Source organism: Lynx canadensis, chromosome A3, assembly GCF_007474595.2.
Source record: "Lynx canadensis isolate LIC74 chromosome A3, mLynCan4.pri.v2, whole genome shotgun sequence".
NCBI classification, from domain to species: domain Eukaryota; kingdom Metazoa; phylum Chordata; class Mammalia; order Carnivora; family Felidae; genus Lynx; species Lynx canadensis.
In genome coordinates this window covers 21,516,333-21,538,608 of record NC_044305.1, presented here as the reverse complement: position 1 = coordinate 21,538,608, position 22,276 = coordinate 21,516,333, and the positions used below count along the sequence as shown (strand labels likewise).

At 43.4% G+C, this 22,276-nt stretch overlaps 1 protein-coding gene across 1 annotated transcript in view; it reads left to right on the top strand.

Annotated features, from left to right (window-relative positions):
* The window catches only part of CTNNBL1 (catenin beta like 1), a 127,476-nt gene continuing 105,200 nt past the window's right edge, over window positions 1-22,276 (top strand). The window contains exons 1-3 of the mRNA XM_030309632.1: window positions 1-108; window positions 9,989-10,128; window positions 19,837-19,934. Of these exons, the coding sequence (XP_030165492.1) occupies window positions 9,993-10,128; window positions 19,837-19,934 (234 nt within the window). The 5' untranslated portion in view covers window positions 1-108; window positions 9,989-9,992. The remainder of the gene's footprint in view (window positions 109-9,988; window positions 10,129-19,836; window positions 19,935-22,276) is intronic.

Sequence of the window (22,276 nt, the reverse complement as noted above, 5' to 3'; positions counted from 1 at the left end):
AGGAGGAACCACTAGACGAAAGCTCAGTGAAGAAAATGATCCTTACATTTGAAAAAAGATCATACAAAACCAAGAGTTGCGGATCAAGTTTCCAGATAACCCAGAGAAGTAAGGCTCTGTTTCGGTGATACCCTTTTTCCTCCTACGTGTTGTTTGTTGTTTTTGTTTTGCTTTCATTTGTTTTGCCTGCTTTGGTTTTTGTGATTTGTGCCAGGAGTCCCAAGACACACGTTTGGGAAATCACTGGAAAGACTCCTAGGGCGCAGAGTCAGTGGTACTCAAGGGTACGTAGCAGGATCAGCAAGAAGGAAAGGCATACCAGGCCGAGTCTGGAGAATTCATGTGGAGCCTCCCTATATTTCTCTCCCGGTTACATGCAGACATGTTCCTTTCTCCCAGCAGTGAAATGCATCAACCTGTGTGCTCTGCTTCTGTCCAGGGAAGCCCATCTGAGACTTAGAGTCTAGGATATTTGTTGTGGACAGGTTATGTAGGCCTTTGTCAGCAATGGCTGTCAAAATTCTACGCTCCCAGAAGGAAAGCACATGTTCAGTGCTCCGTGTGGACAAATACCGTTATCACTTAGGGAACCTTTCAAAAGCCAAGCTCCTAGATACCAGCCCAGGACTAGACTCTTCCAAAAGTCAGTCCTGTTCTGTTAAATTCTTTCTGCATTATTCTTCTCAGGGTGCGAAGAAGACTGCTTATGCCCGTCATTAGTGATAGCTCTACTGTTGAGAACACGTCAAAGGCTTTGGGGTTAGACAGATATGGGCGTGACTCCCACATGACCTTGAATAAGTCACTTCTCCTTTCTTAGCCTCAGGCGTCTGATCTGTACAAGGAGGTAGTACCTCCTTCACAGAGCTGTTGTGAAGACACAGTGACAATAATGGCAAGTGTTTAGCTCAGTGCCTGGCACACAGTAAGTGCTCATGATGTGATCGTTCATGTGATTGTTCACTGTGTACTGTGAGGTGCTATAAGGAGGAATCCGATGTCTTTCAGTCCATCTTGACAGGTACTAGCATGGAAAGATCTCCTGTGATGTGACCAAGAAAATCAGGGTGTGGAATGTGTACAGTATGATTTAGGTAGGGAAAAAAAGTGAATTCTAACTAAAGGGATTTTCATATTTATACAGATTTTAATTCTAAATCTCTCTTCCTCCCTGTCTCTCTGCCTCCCAGGACATACACTTTTAATGAATTTTAATAGGCCCAAGGCCCCTAGGCAATTAAGAGGTTGACTAGTACAGTCTTTGTACTCAAGTTTATAGGTTAACAGGGAGACTGGCTATAAGTGCAGGTAGAAGGAAATATACTTTAAAAGAGATACAAGCAGAGTGCTGTGGGAACATCCGGCAGAAAGAAAGTGAATACCAAGTTGGGGCTGTTGAGGGCTTCACAGAAGAGGTGGTATTTGAGCTGGGCCTTGAAGAGTGATTTTTGCTTTCAGAGTCAGGAAAGAACTTGGACAGGCCTGCCAGCCAGGATGATTAGCATGAACAAAGAAGGGCACAGGGGTAGCAGAGGACACATCGTCCTCATGGCGGCCTAGTGAGGCTAACACGATTCATTACGTTCTCTCTGTACTGCAGGTGAGGTACAGAGAGGAGAGCCTGGTTACCGCACCCAGGCCACAGCCCTCTTTGACAGGAGGAGTAGCTGCATCTGAGCTCAGCCTTCCCAGCACCCGAGTCCTGTCAGGTTCTGTGCTAACCTCCACCGCACAGTGGCACTTGTCATACTGCCCGCTGTGCGTGTGTGTTTGATCATACAAGGAATACGCAAACAGATTGTCGTTATAAAAAAAACGGCAACAGTACGTAAGAAAAGTAAAACATGAAAGTTCTCCTTCACTGCACTGACCCTCTTTTCCATTCTGCTACCCAGAGATGGTCTCTGTGAGTATCTTTTTAGATTGTTTTCTCTTCGTAGATTTACATATGTAATGTTTTCCCTGCCTAAGTCATATTGTACATATCCTGAACCTTGATGTTTACAGGAGATCTTTCCATGTTGGTACGTGCATCTTTACCTTCTGTTTTCTGACTGGCGCGTAGTATTTCATGGTGTGGAGATACTGCAGTTTATATTTTTCTTTGGATGGACACTTGGCTATTCACGTACTGACTTTTATGAACAATGCTGCAGTGAGCCTGCGGAGTCCCCGTGTCTTAGTGCACATTGTTTGTTTGGGGTGCATACCTGAGTGTGGAAGTCTCTGGTTGAGGGGATGTATTTTAAACTTTGATAGCTACGGATAGCCAAATTTGATAGCCAGATTCCCCACCGTGGCCTCTTACTCTCCCATTGACAGGCCTCTTTCCCTAAATTCTTGCCCACAGTGAGCGTGCTCAGTCTCTAACATCTTTGAAATTTGTTTTATAGCTATTCTTTACTTAGTGGTCTTCCTGCATTAGACTCTGTGTTCCTTTTAGGGGGTAGACTGTGTCTTGTTTGTCTCTGTAGTACCTAGCACAGCACCTGCCAGACTGTGTAGGTGCTCAGTGAACAGGAGGGGTCTTCTGTAGTTGAGGTCATCCTTGTTAATTTCCCATCCTTGGAACCCAAGGAGACATTCTGAGGAAGCTGTGCTGTAGGCTGAGAACACCAGACATTTAAGAACCACGGTGCTTTTTGGAATGCCAGTGTTGCCTGTGTCCGCCCGGACGTATGCCTCTGTCAGTTCAGAGCAGTGAGTTTCTGCGGGTCGTTTCACCACCTACGTCTTAGGTACCACAAATGCTCCAGGGTTACAGTCTATACAGTGGTTTAAGAAAATGTTATTTTCCTAAAAACAACAGCAACAACCACAGTGTTTTCCATTCACACAAATTTATACGCTATTTTTTAGTTAAGTTGCAACATTCAAAATTGACATTATGCCTAAAGAACATTTTTTTTTTTTTCATGTCCAAAAGCAGTTAGGAAACTACATTGTGTTTTAACCTTGAGTTCTTGAATTCTTACTGGTGCAGTGTCTTTTATAATTCTCTAGACCAGCAGGTGCAATTAAGATGAAAATTGCTGGAGCGTACTTGAACGAAACTTTCCGGTTGAGATCAGAAACATTCACATTTATTTTCCCATATATGCAATTGTCATTTTGATTGCATACCCAAAAATGCCTCTCTTCATTTGGCTGACTTTCAGATTCAATTGACAATTCTCCTTATGCAGTCTCTATACCGTGTGATCGTTCTCCCCAAACATCACGTTGAGCAGAGTGTGCTGCTTCCCCAGTAAGTCCTTAGTAGTCCTTCTCTTCATTTTTGTAGGGGCAGAATTACTTAGTTTAGTGGTTATCAAGCTCTTTAGTCTCAGGACCCCTTTGCACTCTTAGATTATTGAGTGCCTCAAAGTGCTGATCTTAGGAAATTTTAGAATAATACAGGCACACATTTCATTAGCCATCAGGGCAATGATAGCATCAGGTGTTGTGTAGCACTTTGGAAAATTCCACCCTACACTCCTGAGAGAATGAGAGAGAAAAGGCAAATGATGTTTTGGGTTTACTGTAAAATAGTTTTGATCATAGAGACTCCTAAAGGGATCTCCAGCCACCTCCTACCTCACCCTGGACCCCAGGGCCACACTTTGAGAATTGCCGATTCATTTGGGTGGAAGAAACATTATGTTCCCTGTGCATCGATAGCTGGTCTTATGATTGTAGGAGGACTCCTTGGTTTCTCTTGCTTTTCTGGTATTTTTTTTTAACTTTGCTGGTCATCTGCTAATATTCGTTCTTTTGGTTGAAGGAGAATGTCCTGCTGGTCTGAAGCAAATGTACACAGGCAGACTAGCAGAATATTCTTCATGCCAGATGGAATCCACGACCCGCCTCAGCCTGGTTACTGTTTTAATATGTTACTCTATTGCTTTCCCATTGACCTCTAACTTGATCCTTTCTTCCAGCTGTGAGTCAGCTGTTGCCAAAGGTATACCTAATCCCTAGACAGTCAGTCCTCTACAAATATTATAGTGTGCGCTTAAATGAGTAGGCCGATTCTTGGTCAGCAAAAAGAGAAGAGCATTTTCTTTGTTACAGCAGAGCAGACTTGAGGGTGCCTAGATTCATTGAGCATCTGCTATGTGCCAACTGTCGTTAGTCATATTATATTTATTATCTCTTTTAATCCTCACTATAATTTAGCTAGGAAGTTTAAGGGAGTTGAAGTTTAGAGATAGGCTAGCTAATATTCTCTGCCTCCCTTGACCAGATTGGGGCCCTGTGCTCTGTGTTCCAGTGACAGTTCTCTTGGTCAGCACTGGACATCCTTACAAGGAATTGCATTGTATAGATTGTTTATATTTGTGGCTGGCTAGAAGCTCCATGGAGACAGCAGCTGGGATTGTTTTGTTACTTGTTACATCCTCAGGACCTAGCACAGTGACTGGTACCTAGTATATGCCCCACAAATGCTTGTTGACACACTGCTCTTGGTTACACGTCCTACAAATAGTGGGGCTGACCCAGGTCAGTCTCACTCCCAAGTGCAGGCATTTCCCACTCCAGGTCATTACTTAAGGAATACTGGACCCCAGTGACATTTCTGTGATGTTTCCCTACTCACAGTTGACTTTTTGCTTGTTTTGTGTGTTTTGTTTTGATAAATTTATGACTTCCTAACTGAAAAATTTTGGGTTAAAAGTGCATATTTGGAGAAGTGCCTGGGTGGCTCAGTCAGTTAAGCGTCTGACTTTGGCTCAGGTTATGATCTCACCGCTCGTGAGTTCAAGCCCTGTGTCGGGCTCTGCGCTGACAAGGCAGAGCCTGCTTGGGATTCCCTTCCCTTCCTCCCCTCCCCTCCCCTCCCCTCTCCTCTCCTCTCATCACCTCCTCCCCCCTTCTCTAGGAGTATAGCTTAAAAAAAAAACAAAAACTGCATAATTGGAAGAATTTCCAAGTTGGAAGGGACTGAAAGTTACAGCCCATTCTCTCTTCTTGATTTTTTTTTCCATATCATTCTTTATTAATTACCCCCAGTGACAAGGATCTGACTTTATAGAGATGCCTGACTTTACAAAGACATCATTTGGCAACTGTGATTTCTAAGATTTCAACTCAGAATGAAAAAGAATTTCAGCACATTCTCTTATGAGAGGATGTCTCGACTCCTTATAATCTTACCTGAATTAGTTTCCATAGCCCTCCTAAATAAAGCATGGTTCCCATAAGAGATGTCATGGACTTTAACGGTCATCTGATCTGCATGGTACTCTTCTTCTTTTTTTTTTTTTTTTTTAAACATTTTTATTCATTTTTTGAGAGACAGAGAGAGAGCGCAAGCAAGGGAGGGGCAGAGAGCGAGGGAGACACAGAATCTGAAGCAGGCTCTGAGCTGTCAGCACAGAGCCCGATGCGAGGCTCGAACCCATGAACTGCGAGATCATGACCTGAAGTCAGCCGCCTAACCGACTGAGCCACCCAGGTGCCCCTGCGTGGTAACTCCTGCAGTATCTTCTTTTAAGCAGGCAAAACCACAGCTGCATTGTGGCGGCCACTTTCGTCTGCTCCCTCCTTTGCCAGGCATCTGCTAAATTTCTGTAGTGGACCAGGGAGTGTGCCCGGCGCTGGGTGTCCGGAGATGAAGGAGGAGTCTCTGTCCTGGCAGGACTCTCTCATGGTCTGACTTGTATCGCAGTTACAGTGAACTGAAACCATCTTGTCCTTTCTACACATGTGCTCTTACTAAGCTGTATCTTTCTCACTGTGTGCATTTGTGTGGCTCTGTGGTTCAGTGCGGCGCTCTGTGTGGATCCTGGGTAATTTTCCTCCTGTAGGATTTGGCCCATCATTATTGCCTGTTAGGAACTTTTGAATTGATTCTGTCGTCTGCCGTGTTCCTTGTCTCCATAAGCTTTGTGTTACATGACATTTGTTAAGTTTGTTGTTTATGTATCTTCACCACCAAGTGTTCCTCAAAACAAGCCTAAGGAGGGAGCGGAGCCCTGCAGGATACCCCCGGAGGCTTGTCTCCAGGCTGACATTCATTCACTGATTATCCCCCAGGTCCCCAAATCATTTCCTTGTACTCCACATGACGTTGTTAGTACTGTTTAGTGCCCTTGCCAGTTCTTCCCAGTAAAAATCTTTTGTCACATTACTCCCTACAAATTAGATTTTTTAAAAGCACGCATGTAAGGCCTGTAAGCCTGAGAGGTTTGCTGAGCCTGTTAGGTTCAGAGATGATACAGATCTACTGCCCACTGTCTGGATTCTGCACCAGCTCTCCCACATCATGATTCTCACTTGGCTTCCACACGCTAGGTGATAGGGAACCTAGTGACCTGGAAGGGTGATCTGTGCTTGTAAGCACAGTGGAGGGAAGCCTTAAAAAAAGTGGTATGGAGGAGAATCTTGAGAAAAATAATTTTGAAATTGGAATAGTAAGCAGGTTGAGAATAGACAAGGAAGTGTTGGAAAAGAAGAAAAACAGAATATTTTGCTGGAACAGAGAAAAATAGACTGTAATAATGTGGAAGTGTGGTCCTTCCTGGCTCAGGAATTTGTAAACCAGTCTCTGAGATGGAGTGAAAAGCCCATAAAAAGATTAGAGGACACATTAAAATTTAGTGCATGGTAAAGGTGGCATTTCTTCAGATCTGTGGAAAAAGGATAGATTATGGCATTGGGACGACCGGCCAAACATTAGCAGTAGATAAAGTTAGATCTTTGCTCCATATCATATGCTAAAGTATATCTCGGAATTATTTACTCCTAAACATTTAAATATGTACAAAACATAAAAGTAGTGTATCATAAAATATATTCGATCTTAGCATAGGGGAAAAACCTTGCTCAGGCTACACGTGAAATAGAGTTCATAAAGGCAAAGATTTGATGACTTAAACTTTTAAAAACTTAAAAAAAAAAGTTTGTTTTTTAATGTTTGGTTTTTTTTTTTGTTTTTTTTTGTTTTGTTTTTTTTAATTTTTTTTCAATGTTTTTATTTATTTTTGGGACAGAGAGAGGACAGAGCATGAACGGGGGAGGGGCAGAGAGAGAGAGGGAGGACACAGAATCGGAAACAGGCTCCAGGCTCCGAGCCATCAGCCCAGAGCCTGACACGGGGCTCGAACTCATGGACCGCGAGATCGTGACCTGGCTGAAGTCGTACGCTCAACCGACTGCGCCACCCAGGCGCCCCAATGTTTGTTTATTTTTGAGAGAGAGAGAGAGAGAGAGAGAGAGGAGAGAGAGAGAGCGCGCACACCAGCTGGGGAAGGGCAGAAAGAGGGAGATACAGAATCTGAAGCGGGCTGCGGGCACCAGGCTGTGAGCCGTCAGCCCAGAGCCTGATGCGGGGGCTCGAACTCCTGAACCGTGAGAGCATGACCTGAGCTGAAGTTGGATGCTTAACCGACTGAACCACCCAGGCACCCCTAAAAACTTTTATTTTAAAAAGCACAATATACAAATCAAAGGGCAAATATCTTTCTCTGGTTTGTTTTTTTTTTGCAACATATAGCAGAGGTTAATTTCCTTAATATAGAGTGCTTACAAATCGACAAATTAGATGAGCACCCTGATATAAAAATGATCAAAGAAGAAACACAACCAGTAAACATTAACAAAAATTGAACTGTCTTAGTATCAGAAATGCAAAGTAAAAAATAAGTTATATTTCTCATCTCCAATTGGAGGAGATTTTAAGTAATACCGGTTTTGAGGAGGGCGGGGGGAACAGGCACCTCACACACTGTTGGTACCTTTCCAGCGGGCTGTAGCAAAATCTGTTAAGTTATGCACACTTTCTGACTGGGCACCTTCCTGGGAATTTACTCTAACGCAGTAATTATGAATACATGCATCCTAGTGTCATTTGTTGTAAGGGAAAAGATTGGAAACGATCTGAATGTCTGACAAAGGGGGATTGGTAAAATAAATGATGATAGATCCATGCAAGGGAATACCATGTAGCTTTTTCTAAAAGGTATTATTTAGATTAGGAATTTCAGATGGCTTCATCTCCTACCCCCACACTGGGATTGATTGCTGGTCTCTTTTTGGAGCGCTGTGTTGAGAAGGATTCTGAAGTCATGTCTGGGCTCAGCAGGGAAGAGTGCTGGGCTCAGAGATGGATTTTGCCACGGGAGAAGGACTGACAGCAGCATCAGATACTGGCTTTTCCTGGTGTAGAAGAATGTTTCATAAGGGAAATTTTTCAGCCTATGTTAACAACAACCGCAAAAATTGAGTATAGAACCATATACTATGTGGGCTGCTTTCGGGGAGGAAAAGGCTGGGAGTTAAGAAAAATTGCTTAAACCTACCAGAGTATTAGCAGTGGTTATTTCTGGTCAGTAAGATAATGGGCGATGTCTGTTTACCTTTTGAAAGCTTATCTTTCTTTTCCCAGTTTTTTATAAAAAGTATTTTATAATTAGAAAATATATCTATAAATGTTATGAATAAAAAAAGTAATGGGAGAGGAAAACAATGGTAAGGGATATTGTCTGAAATACAGGCATGTTTAAAGAACTATAGTCTCCAGATTCTGTTCCTCACAGAGTCCAGATTTCTGGAGAGGTAGTGTGAGCCCAGCCACGCAGGCATCTGAATGAGGCCTATATGACTTCAAAAGTCCCGGCTTATGTTCCTTTTCTTTATGGCCTCATTTTAATTAAGCAGGCGTCGGTGGATATGTAGAGACAAAAGATGTAATTCTAGAAGGGCAGATAGACATATTAATAATAGTAGTATCAGGAAAAGAACAAATGAGAGGAAAGGTAGAGTGCTTTTTACATGTCAGGCACTTTTTCTTAAGTGTTTAGAAAAATTTTTTTAACGCGTATTTATTTTTGAGAGAGAGCGAAAGAGAGCACGAGCCAGGGAGGGGCAGGGAGAGAGGGAGACACAGAATGAGAAGCAGGCTCTGAGCTGTCAGCACAGAGCCCGACACGGGGCTCGAACCCACGAACTGTGAGGTCATGACCTGAGCCGAAGTCAGACGCTTAACTGACTGAGCCATCCAGGCGCCTCTTAAGTGTTTTATATGTGCTTATTCATTGACTCGTTACAGGAACCCTTTCCTTCCTACAGGAACAACAGGTAACTATCATCTTATTTACAGATGAGAAACGGAGGCACAGAGAAGTGAAGTAAGCGGCTAACTCAGGTTCAGACCCAGGCAATCTGGCTCCAGAGTCTGGAGCTGCTGCCCCTCAGTTACTCTCAGTCAGGTGTTGTTCAGCTGCTTTACATGGATTGGCTCCCTTCCTCCTCGGAACAAAGCTTCCTATCTTGTTCATCAAAGGCTTAGTGGGCATTTCTTATATGTCAAACCCTAAGGGAAGGCAGGGAGAGGCAAATGCAGAGAAGTTTTGTACTTAGCGCCTGGGCGTAGGTTTGTTGAAAGGTTCAGGTGTGAAAATGTGAATGACGTATCATGCTGCATAAGGTGTGGTGGTGATCACAGGATGCCAGAGACTAGATCTGCTTTACTTTTGGGTCTGCCCCCTAGTCGGCTCACTGAAGGACTGAAGGGAGGGGGTTTGGAGAAAGGGAGGGTATTTTTGGATGGCAGCAGAATCTCGGCATCTTCCTGTGGGGAAGGGGAATAATTGGCCCTTGATCTGAAGTGGTGGGTAAGAGAAACTTTTTCCAGATTAGTAGGATAACGGTGTCAGGGCAGCATAGTGGATTGCCACACCGAGTGGTGACGGTAGCTCATCCACAGCTCGTCTGCTGGTGGGCAGATCACTTAATGCTACAGAATGCTTCAGGAGCCTCTAAAAGGCAACTTGTGACTACAAGAATAAGGGGAACCCTGTAATGAGATCTGAATCCAAGATTGATTTTTGTAATGAGGAAATCGATTTCTCCAGGAAATTGTGTGACAGTATGATGTTTGGATGAGTGTACTTCCTGGTTGGTCTGTTGCAGACACTTTGACAGATTGTCTCTCTGTCTGGATTATGTTGTTCTTTGCTCCTCCCTGCTTTCCTTTCACTGATGCTGTCTTGTTTTCCTCTCCTAGGTTTATGGAATCCGAGCTGGACCTAAATGACATCATTCAGGAGATGCACGTGGTGGCCACCATGCCGGACCTGTACCACCTGCTGGTGGAGCTGAATGCTGTGCAGTCTCTTCTTGGGTTACTTGGACACGATAATACAGATATCCTTTCAGATCTGTCCTCAATAGGAAGGCTGACATGGTGGGGGAATGCTGTTTACTCTCTTCTGTCTGTCTCTGCTGATGTCTCCTGTCACGTCTGGTGTTCTGTTTTCATTCTAATTACCTCTGGTCTTGAAACACGCTGCTCTTTACTCATTTGAAAACCTGTTTTTTATCTACGAATACATCTTGGGCAGTCCTTAATTGTCCTGTTTTCTCTTGTTAGTGCTGGAATTCATCATGATGTATCTATTCATACCTTAATAGCATTCATTTCTCAGGATCTTGATTTCCAGGCCCATGATAGCGGCAAGGCCGGATAGGACCTGAATCTGTTGATCTAGACATCATTCTGCTAACAGGCGGCCCAGCGGATTTGAGACCAGAGGAGGCAGTGAACCGTGGTAGAAAGCACATTGGAATGTCTAGGAAGACAGGGATTTTAATCTCTTTTGTCCACTGCTGCAACCCCTATTCCTTAAAACAGGCTCAGTGCACAGAAACATTTACTGTTTGCTGAATGAGCATTAGATCCAAACAGATGATCCAGGTTTGGCTCCCAGCTTCATTTCTTGTGTGAAATTTGATGCCCCTGCAGCCCTCACTATTGGCACCTGCAGAAGTGGAGTTAATAACTTTTGCCTTGCAGTGTTACTGAGAGTACTAAAGGAGACGATGTTAAGGGTCTAAGCAGTTTCTGATACACAGTAGGCACTTACTAGATGTTACTTTAACTGACTCTGAACCGTGACTTCCAAAACCATCTTATACTTTGTCTTTGCTCTCAGATGTGCAGCAGCTTTCTGCAGTCGGTTTTTGATGTGCCTGTGGTCGGGGATATGTTCATTAAAGTAAATTCTCTTCCAATAGTTTGTTCTGTTTGAATCCAGATTTCCGAGGTACGAGACAATGTAGTTAGTCTGCCTGAGTGATATTCACGGGGAATCTGCTGCTAGCTTCATGTTATTTTCATCTTTCTGGTAATCTCTCTCCTGAGAGCATGTCTGACTAGGTTCTTTCCTGCCTGATATTTCTCATAGAAATAAATCAGGGAATAATTTTAATGCAGGCTTCTTGAAGGGTGATCTTAAACCATTTCTGATACTTCATGTTAGGTTTGAGAGTATTAAGAATCACTCCCTAAGTCCTCAGATTGAGGAGTGGGCTCCCCAGGGTTTTCTGCTGAATTGTGGGTTGTACGAGAACCCTGGTCAATTAGCATGTTTCTGGGTAAGCTGAGTATAGGGTCTCATGAAGTCACTCGGTAGACCTGCTTTGAGTGTTTTATTACGTACCAGGCACTGTACTAGACTCTGAGGAACAGTGGACTATACTGGATTATCAAGCAGCATCAGGCAAGAAACACATATTTGGGTATCGACCATCTGATCGGTCCCATTCAAGGTACTAACTAGTCCTCACAGTGTCGGTAAGGGAGATTTCTAGTTGTGACTTCACATCTTAACTCACCTACAGAATGGTAGATTTTCTGAATCTAAACAGACCTTAGAGATGACTTAACCCAGTGCCTTCTTTATTTCTTTAGTGACGCATCTGAGGTCCAGATGTCGGACAGCCAACTGTTGAGGCTGAGGCTGGCACTCTAGGCCCCCGATTGATGTCCAGCCCAGTGCTCTCTCCAGCGCCCTGTGAGTCCTCTCCTCATACGACTTGCCACGTCCCCGACGGCCTTGCCCAGTCGTCTGCTCCCTTGTGTGTTCACACACGCAGCACCAAGTTTGTCTCTGCAGACACGGCCCTCATTCTTTTTTCTATCCCTGCTAAGTCTAATAGTAGCAGCCTTCCGAAGATGCTGACACTTTGCTGATTCACCAGGCTGGTTCCTGCTGGGGAGAAGACTGACGCGAGAGCGCTGTTCGACATCGGCATACTTGGGAAAGGCAAGGGCACAGATGTTCCAAGTTGTTAAGTTCTGGTCTTTAAAAAGGAAAAAAACAAGTCCCCCTATAATAACTTTGACAGACTGCCACTTCCCTCCTGTTTTCTTGAGAGCCAGGCTGCATTTTTCCCCCCTCTAGTATGCCAGCCTTCACCCTACTGCCCTAATGATATTTTTTTAAATCTGATTTTTAATTATGCCCTACATCAAATTTAAAGTGCATTTGAAATTTTTTTAATTACCTAATTTTAATTAGCTAAAGCAATTGGGGAAATGTCATCCTCCTCAAAGTACAGTTTTTCTTGAAAGTGGTTTCAGGAAAGGGTAGGCCCTCTTGACTTGCAACTGATGCATCCTCTCCCGTTTCGGGACGGTGGTCTCCCCATAGCCTTGCACCCTGCGTCTTGTCTTACCTGTGGTCTAGAATGGAGATTTTTCTTCAGGAGACGCTTGTTAACAATTTACTGTTGTACAGCTGTAACTGCCCGAAACACCGTACCATGAATGAACAATTTCATGGCAGTCATGACTTAGATTTTTCATCTTTTTTAACTCTTCATTTATCAACCAAGACCATACGTGGCTGGTCATGCCCCCCACAAGCTCAGGTCATCTTTGCCTTTGTCCTTCTCTGAGAAAACATAAACTATAGGGATTTTAATTGGATCAGAGGCTGGTTTGTTGTAACCTTAAGAGCAGAGGATGCGAGACGACAGCTTGTGCCTCGTGCTTTCAACCGTGAGAGGCAGCTTCAGAGTTTATTCTGGCGCTCTGCATCGCTGCTGCTGGTGAGGGCTTGTCAGCGCTTCTGGGCCCCGTCTCCACCCCCCCCCAGAGGCTGGAGCCCAGCAGGCCGTTGGCCGCGAGTGGAATTCTGGTCTGTGAAGAGCACCTCTGGGGACGAGGGGCTGAGAGGGAGGGGCATACCTCTCACACAGCTTCGGAGAGTCACTCTGACTGTGTTAGAAGGGAAGGCAAGGTGGGAGCCAACAGCCACCGCCTTTTAGAATTACTGCTTTTTCCTTTGAAGTAAGTCATTTAAATATGTTTAGAGCCCCTTTTTTGTGAACCTTTTGGAGTTTCTACAGAACCATAAAATCAAAGTTACATTTAAAGATATTTTCTTAAGGTACTGCTAAACAAACAGTTTTTGTGTCTCAGTGTAAGCCATATTTACTCATTTTGCCTAAAGGAACAAGGAAGAATGAAACAAGGGGAAGATAAAAACCCCAGATGGTGGCTCATCACCCCTTTTACCACCACCAACAAAAAAATAAATCGCCACAGCCCAACATCCATAAGTATCCTATTTTTGTATGTCTTTAGCTGCATTCTCAGTTTGAGTGACAACTCAGGGCAATCCTTTCTAAAGTCCTTATGGTAGATCACGGCATTTACTGGGTTTCTCCTCTTTGTGATAAGCCCTATTGGGTGCTGTTGGGGAAGCAAGAAATAATAACTCCAGTCGATAGCAAAACACTTACTCACTTACAAGTTACTTACTATGCACGGTAAGTGCCCTTGGAGTATTGTGCTCAGGAAATGCCATTGGAGTTCTGAGGTATGAGTCACTTCTGGCTTGGGGGTGATTAGGGAATTGGGTATTGGAGATGGGTAAGCTTTTGACAGATGTGGAGATTAGAGTGTGTTTCAAGTTTATTTTCATGGTCTGTATCTTGGCAGTGGAAATTGCCATGCCTCACATGCTGGGAGCTGACATGCTCCTGTAGTCACTAGAAACTTACCAGGACATCAGGCTCATGATTCCCCTTCCCCTCCCACCTCCCCCCCACAAAAAAAATCACCACTACTGCTTCCCTGGTAAGTGCTCTATTCTTTTGTATATATATGTATGTATATATATATATATATATATATATATATATATACACACACACACACACACACATATATGTATATATGTATGTATATATATATGATGTGTAAGTTATATATAAATTATATAAACATGTTATATATTTATATTATTTTTATAATATTTATATGTAATATATATGTTTTGCATATTATATACAAATATATAAATATTTTATATTTAAATTGTATTTATATTATATATAAATTATATATAAGTTACATAAATATATAATTGTATATTTATTATATAATTGTATATTTATATAACATATAATTTATAAACATATATATATATATATATATATATATGTATGTATGTATTGAATAAACCACATTTATCCAAAGTCTACTTTCAGACTTTGGTGATTCAGAAAAATGTGGCCTCATTGTAATGTTAATTTCAGGCATTATTACAGTGAGCTGCATGCTAATATGCAGGAAGGGAGAGATTTGTTAGTTATAGAGGAGATTTTTGGTGCTGATGGGACAGCTTGTTTTTTTTTTTTTTTTTTTGGTCTGGGATAATTTTAGGGGAGTGGTCGTTAGCACTATTCTTCCCTAAATTACTGCTTAGTTTTCTTAGACTCTATAAAGCCAGGAAGACCTGGAAAGTTGTCTCGTTGGGTTTTGTGAGGAATTACTGTGGGAACTGGAAAATAAAGAGCAGAGTTTTTTTTAGACCAGCAGGGATCAATTGAATTTGAGCAGTTTGGGTCTGAGAAAGCTAGAGTGGAGCAAACTGAGTGCAGCATCCCATATTATCCTGGAGGGTGTGTGCAGTAGTCAGGGGGGCTCTGCGTCAGAGTCCCCATGTTCATGAGCAGGACTGGGGCTGGGAAGGGTCTGAGCCTCCTCGGGGCTTTCTTCTAATTGGACTGGGAGGGAGTCGGCTGTTGCTCCAGAGCTTTCCTGCAAGCGCTAACAAGACATGCGTCTCTTGAGCTGTTGTTTTGCTGGAAGCTATTCTCATCTTGATATTTCCAGAATCAAAACTACCCTGAAAGGAAGGTACTTCTTTTTCTCATCAGTAGGCTGACATGTCTGATAATCTGCACTGATAAGCCTCCCATATTTAAAGCCATTTAAATATGCTCTGAAGAAAGTCAGGTTACGTTAAAAGTGCCAAAGTGGCAATTTAGGAAAAGGACCTCTTAATGTAACCTTTGATCTTGTTTATGAGTTTAGGTGACTATCTTGCCCCCGGAAGATGTGGGTGGTGGTAGCCTGCTTTGGGCATCTCCCCTGTGGCATAATAGTGCCCATTAGCATTTAGTAGGTCCTTAGTGCATCTTGAATGAGTGCATTTTCTCCCTCATATTAGTTTGATCTAGGACTGGGAGAGAATTAAGAGTACAGGTTTATTCTAGGTCGTTCTGTGCCAACTGTTTTAAAAGGAGGAAAAGACCATTTTGTCTGTGTTTTGAAACTCATCTGCATTAATTGAGCCATATCTCACTGTCCTAGTCTAGGAACAAAAGAAAAAAAATTTTTTATAAAAACCCACATTTGTTGCATTAAATCAATTATATACTCTGAATCTATACTGTACTGGTTCATTTTTCTTAAGGAATCCTTTATGAAATGACTTTTTTAAAAAAACTATCTGCTTACTACCATCTTGTTCTAATCTTTTTTTTTTTTTTTAATAAATTTTCTCCTTATGGACCTGTCTCATTGGAGATTAATGAGATTAATGCTCAGTTTCTGTACCAAAACTACATGGATTGTGCCAAAAAAACAAAAAAACAAAAAAAACCCAACCAGACATAAATACCCCTCTTTTTCCAAGAGCTGCTGTATTGTGGACCATTTTGTGCCCAGCTGGCCTTTTCTATGTCACCTCTTATTACTCTAGCTTACTGCCCCAGTAGTGGACAGGTACAGAGGGAGTGTGTGGGGTGGCCTTTCTACTCGACATGACAAAATAGGCTATCAAAAACTGTGTTTTAGTAATTCACAGAGAGACAGGCTCTCTGTTTTCCTATTATACTTGGACGGGAGAGCCTTTTACCTTGTGAAATGAAATTGTAACTACAGTGGAAAAACCTATCACCCATGCCCAGAGTCGGCCTGTGAAGAAATGCTGGATGGGCCGCAGACCACGCTGCATTTTCTCATCCAAATTGAGAGTCTGCCTGCCTGTCTTTAGTTCGGGTTTTCATTCCACTTTCAGTCTTCAGATGACCTCTGTCTTCCGGGTCATACTACATTCCCCGGGAGGTGATGATTACAATTACGGACTCATTACTGCCTCGCTGAAATGTTCTTTGGTGAAAGTTAGGAATTTACGTAAAATCAGCTAGTGGTGGAATTGATGAGATATTTACCAGACCTGGTAGCTGGTAACTGGTTTTGTGTTTGACTTCTCAGCTGAGGCAGGAGAGTAGGCAGGGAAATAACTACTGGAACATTTTTAGAAACGACTTTTCTTGATAAAAGTTAGACATTTATCCTGTCCTATATAAAACCACCACCATTGTCAATTTTTTTTTTTTCCTTTTTAAGAAAAGTTCTTAGGCTTAACGTGACACATTTGTGAGCATGGTATTAAGACTAATCAAAGAAAAATATGATACCTGGCCCATAAGACCTTAGAGGCTGAAAAAGGACTTGATCAATCTGAATGTCTGTGGCACAGCCGAAATATAAAATTAGATCTTCCAACCCATTGTGACCCACAAAGGGAGACCATGCTGTTGTTAGCTTACGTTTTAGATTTTCGAGGCTTTGGGGAAGAGTGAAGGCAACAGTGAGGGCTTTGGCCATTCTGTGGGAATACTTGACTAACAGTCTTTCTTATAAAATGCTTTCATATTTTCTTAGTACTTTGATTTCCTTGGCCTTCGATGTACATGCCTTAATTTGTTCCTTCTAGCTACTCAGAGAGATGGGCTGGGCAGAGACCATTTGCCACCATTTGACAGGCGAGGAAACTAAGCTGTAAGGAAGTAAAGGGGTTTGAACAAGTTTACATGGCTAGTGATAATTTGGGGATAATTCAGTTCACTGAAGATGTGAACCAAAGATGAATATGACATGACCCCGTCCTCATGTTTGCTCTGAATCTTCATCATTGTTCTTTTCACGTGTCCCCCACCTGTCTCTTGAGGCTCTTGTTTAATTAACAGTCATCGCATACTAGTTAATAATTACTTAGTTATGCATGGTGTTATTCAAGGGATATAATGATAGTACTTGCTACATGCCTGATTTATATTCTTTATTTTGTTGTTATTGTTGTTGTTGTTTTGCCCGATTCATATTCCTGTCCTATAGGTGTCTGACTCTACATTGGGTGGATGGATGGATGGATGAGTAGATAGATAGACAGATAGATCAAATGTCATGCATATTAAATAAGCATGTGAATAGATAATACAATTTTTACATCGCATATGTAAGAACTTTTCAAGAGAATATATTTGGGAGTTTCTTAGATGAGGAGGATGAGCGGGGAGTTTTCAGCATCTTATTTTTTTCCTGAGACTTTTAATTTTTGTTGGAGATACGTGACAGTGTCATTACAGTAGGATCAATAGCTAGAATTTACCAGAACTTAGCCCCGTTTAAACCTGGCATGTGTTCCCCTGTACCGTGTTATGAAGTGTGGTGGCAAAAGCATCATTTTTGGAATCAGATGAACCTAACCTTCTCCCTTACTGTTGCAGTGACCTTTAGCTAAGGTCCTTAACCACTTTGAGCTTTAGCTTTCTTGTCTGTAAAACGGGGATGTCACGCTTATAATGCTGTTGTGAGGATTCGGTAGCCCAGCGCTTAGCATAATGATGACTCTCAGACACGGTGGCTGTGACGGTGGTGGTGGCTACCGCAGTCTTTACCACTAACTCCTCCTAGTCAGGGGTGGCCCTGGGGTTTCTAGGGTTAATTTGGTAGCCAGGTTTTGCTTTTTTTTTTTTTTTTTTTTTTTTAATTTTTTTTTTTTTTAATGTTTTTATTTATTTTTGAGACAGAGAGAGACAGAGTATGAGCAGGGGAGGGGCAGAGAGAGAGGGAGACACAGAATCTGAAGCAGGTTCCAGGCTCTGAGCTGTCAGCACAGAGCCCGACATGGGGCTCGAACTCACGGACCGCGAGATCGTGACCTGGCTGAAGTCGGACGCTTAACCGACTGCGCCACCCAGGCGCCCCAGGTTTTGCTTTTTAAAATTACCGCAGACAACTTCCGCATTTTGGTTTACTCTGTGTCAAGTTTGATAACGCGGTCTTCTGTGTCAACCGCATTCTGGTTACTTTGTTGATGAAGACGAGACACATCAAGGAGTTTTGTCCAAAGACCTTTAAGCTCTGACGCATAGTAAGTTTCATAGCACTCTGGTGTTTGGGGTAAATATCACTTTAAAGAGTGGAGGAAGAAGACGACACAGCTTAATTACTTACGTGTGATAATCGCCTGGTCCGTTATACATGAGTAAGACAAACCTTCCAATAGCTTTTCTTTCCGCAAAAGATGTTCATAAAATGCCTGGAACTTCAGTGGGCAGTCAGCAAGTGTTATCCTTCTTGTTACCATGTGCTGTATCTTTCCTTTTATTTTTTTCTTACCAGTTCTAGTGAAACTGCCCTGATGCTGACCTTGTCTCGCCCTGGACTGTTGTGTGTGGAATCTTCTCCTCCCGACCTGGCTCCCCGCCCAACCCTCACCCTCCAGCTCTCTGCTCATCCTGCTTTCCATTTGCCCATCCCCGCGCCCGGCACTCAGTGCTTTAGTGCACTGCACCCTGCACGCGGCTATTAGGTCATTCTTTCAAAATATTATTTGCATATAATTCTAGCTCTGACTTTCTCTTTCCTCTCCCCTCTCTTCTGTCCTCCCCTCCCTTCCCTGATGCTCTTTCTTGTCCTCTTCATGTGCCTTTGTATATTCCAGTCTCTTGGCTTTTACTTCTGTGGCTCTGCTTTCTGGCCCCTCTGCCCTCATCGTTTTTAGTTACCGTTTTCTGACCAGTCTTCTTCTAGCAGATCATTCCTGATTTCCGAGTTGATGGCCCCCTTTTCAGGACGTCTGTATTTTATTTGTTACACGTTGGCAGTTGCCTGTGGTGTATAATTTTCTAAATGTCTCTGATTATTGAACTTCCTCTTTTTGTAGAGGGGGGAACTGAGGCCAAGAATGAAAAACAGATTTGCCTTTGTCACCATCACAGTGCTTTCTTCACCGCAGAAACGTAGGTCGTCTGTGTGTATGTGTGAGAGAGTTTCCAGGGTGAGGGAAGGGAAACTTAGTTTATTTAGTTCTGCCTTCCAGTTTCCAAACATAACTCCTTTTTTTCCCTCTTTCATGTTTCTTTCTCTCATGCATATTTTCCTCCTTGTATTTTCGCCTTCGCTTTGTTTAATTCTCATCGTTCTTCCTTTTGTGTCCATAGCAGCTCGGTGTTTGAGGGGAGGGAGCCCCAAGTGGGGATGTGTAGTGCAGTCCAGCGTAAAGCCTTCCGTCTACATCTTGAAACTGATTTTGCCATGCCCTGCTCTCTGCGGACCTCTCGGTAAACACCAGCCATCTCATCTCAAAAATCATTACCGCCTTCGAAGGTGAACTGTACGGGGTAGTTCAGATTATACTGAGTTCCAAGAATGTAAATTCTGTGATAGGGCGAAGGGTGTTGGCCTATTTCTCCCTGGAAAAGCAACCTCCTGAGCAATCTATTTGAAAGTTTGAAATTTGGGAAAACGAACTTCTGGAATACGTGACCAGGAAGGCAGCAGAAGGAAGAGGACTGAGCCAGTTAACAACATTTACTGAACATCCACTGTGAGTAGAACCTTGTTGAAGAGATGTTAATAAAACCACAGTGTATTAAGGGTGAATGGTGATAAAATGATTGACAAGGAAACAGAAGGGAAGCACAGATTTTAATAAAATGTCAGTAGGGTTTCAGTATGTACGTGATTCCCTTAACGCTATTCACATGTGTCCATAGCTGTGGTTGATTTGCTTCAGGAATTAACAGATATAGACACCCTCCACGAGAGTGAAGAGGGAGCGGAAGTACTCATCGATGCTCTGGTAAGTTGCACATACGGCTGGGGTTCTGCAGGCATGTGTAAGGTGTTGGCCGTCATCACCGTTGTCTCCGTGGTGGCAGCCAGGTGGGTGGGAGCTCTGTGGGAAGGCTGTACTGCCGGAGGAGAGTCCGACATTGGCAGTGCAGCTTGTGGGGTACTTTGTTCTTTGGAACTGCGTGGAGGGGGTTGCTAGGGGTTGTAGAGGCCTAGCGTTTGTTAAGTATCTGCTGTAGGCAGGCCTTTTCTCATTATTTTCGCTTTACGTGATCCTCACCGTACCCTCTCAGATGGGTATTAACAGCCACTATTCCCGTTTCCAGCTGTGACACCGAGGCTTAGAGAGGCGAAACAACTTGCCCGTGGCCACACAGCTGGGATTGGAACCTGTGTTCTCTTTGACTCCGTGTTTCTGTTCTTCTACCCCTAACTGTGGTGCTACTGACCTTTTCACAAAGAGTTTTCACAGATATTTCTTCTCTCCAAGCGCCAGCAAGGACAGATACCATTATGATTTTACAGACAGGAAACCGGAGAATGTTAAAAGCAAGAACAAACCTTCCAACTCATCCAGCCAGAGTTGGACGCCCGTAGAGGCAGGGCCGGTGGATTTCTGTGCACCTTTTTTGTGACGCCTGGGCAAGGCCTCGGAATCTTCCAGGCAGCAGACAGTCGAAAGGAGTTTATTTGTGAGTTAAACCGATCTGTTCTCAGCACCTCACTTTACACGTGAGGTGACCCAGATGCAGAAGCGCAGCCCTCTCCTGAGTCACTTGGCCAGGCTCTGAACAGCCGAGATGGGAGCCTGCGTGTCCTGTCTCGCCACACCAGCTTCTCCCTCATCAGTGATCACAGAGGCCTCCAAGACTAGGAAGGCGCCACAGCTGGCCAGTCCAGGAGGGAGCTAGCCCAGCCGCTGACCCTGACATCAGCGGGGCTTCGTCCGCCCGCCAAGCTCTCTGCTTCCTCAAGGCTCTGTTAGTTTTCCTTCCTCTCTGTTGTCTTCGGTTGTCTTGTTTTTTCTTTCTGCTAAGGATGCTAGTTAAGTACTGGTCTTGATGCAGTTTACAGTTTATCAAAGATCGCTGCTGTCACTTGTGTTAGAAGCACCGGCGTGTTTGTTAAGCGTGTAGTCTGGCCCCATCCAAAACCCACTGAATCAGAATGGCTGGGACTGGGGCCCCAAATGATTCTGAGACCCCGTTGCTGCTCTGCCCACCCTCTCCTCACTTTTTCTCTCTCAGGGTCCTTGACACTAGAAGTTTCCCATGTGCCATGCTTGTTGCTGGCATTTGGTGTGAACGAAGAGGTTGTGAACCCACTGGATATGAAGGACTGTCTCTTACAGAGAGTGAGGCTGGAGTCCAGCAGGGCTATTTGTGGCTGAGTATGATGAAAATTTCTAGTGCCATTTTTCTTTCAAGCTCCTTCCTAGAGCGAGCTGCCACTTTTGTACAATTCAGGACCTTTATTTTCCCTTTGAACCACTGTGCAGAAAGAAAAGGATGATGTTGGGTTGTCCTTTTGTTTTGAGGAGCGTCTGAAGGAAGGCTGTGGCACTTGCTCCTGCTCTGTGTCCCCACAGTGTCATTTGTGCGGTCTTACCTTCCAGAGGTTAATTACAGTGGCCCCGACTGAGGCTTCCTGCGTGGTCCCTGGGCTGATTTTAATTACCATCCTTTGCCTGTGTGAATAGGGGAGACGAGAGAGGAGCAGCGAGCCTGGCTGCTGCCTGTAAAACGTACCCAGAAACAGCAATTCACACAAAAGCCCCCTTTGTGTTTTCTGTGTTGCTAAGCCCACCAACAAAAGCTGGATCGTGCAGACTTTATTGTTTGTTTGGAAAGAAACAGTTCATCCTCAGTCTGGGGAGCCGTTAGGTAGCTGCTATGAAGGGTTTTCTGTTTGTTTAGTTTTTTTTTTTTCTTTTTATTATAATCATTTTAAGATTTTGACTCTTATAGCTTTATACTGGTGGGGCTGGTGTGAACCACAGTTGAACATTCCTAGGCTCTTATATGTTATTTGCTTGTCTGCAGCCAGTCGGAAGCCGTCGGTAAATAACAGAGCAGAACTGGTGGGTGGTCTTTCATTTATTCTTTTTGCCCTTGTGCTGCATCCAGGAAGAAGTTTGATAAGTATTCTCATTTTACAAGGGTTGAGTTGTCTTTGTAGTTTTAATTTGGGGCCAATATCAGAGGCCTGGAATTGCATGAACAGAGGCTAGAGGGCATGTAGCAGAATTTATTGTGGTGTGCAGTTTGCAGTTATTGCCTTGGTCTTTTTCCCAATTGGAAGTCCTAAGCAATAGACAAGCACATTTGTGGGGAGAGAGTGCTGCCTTGG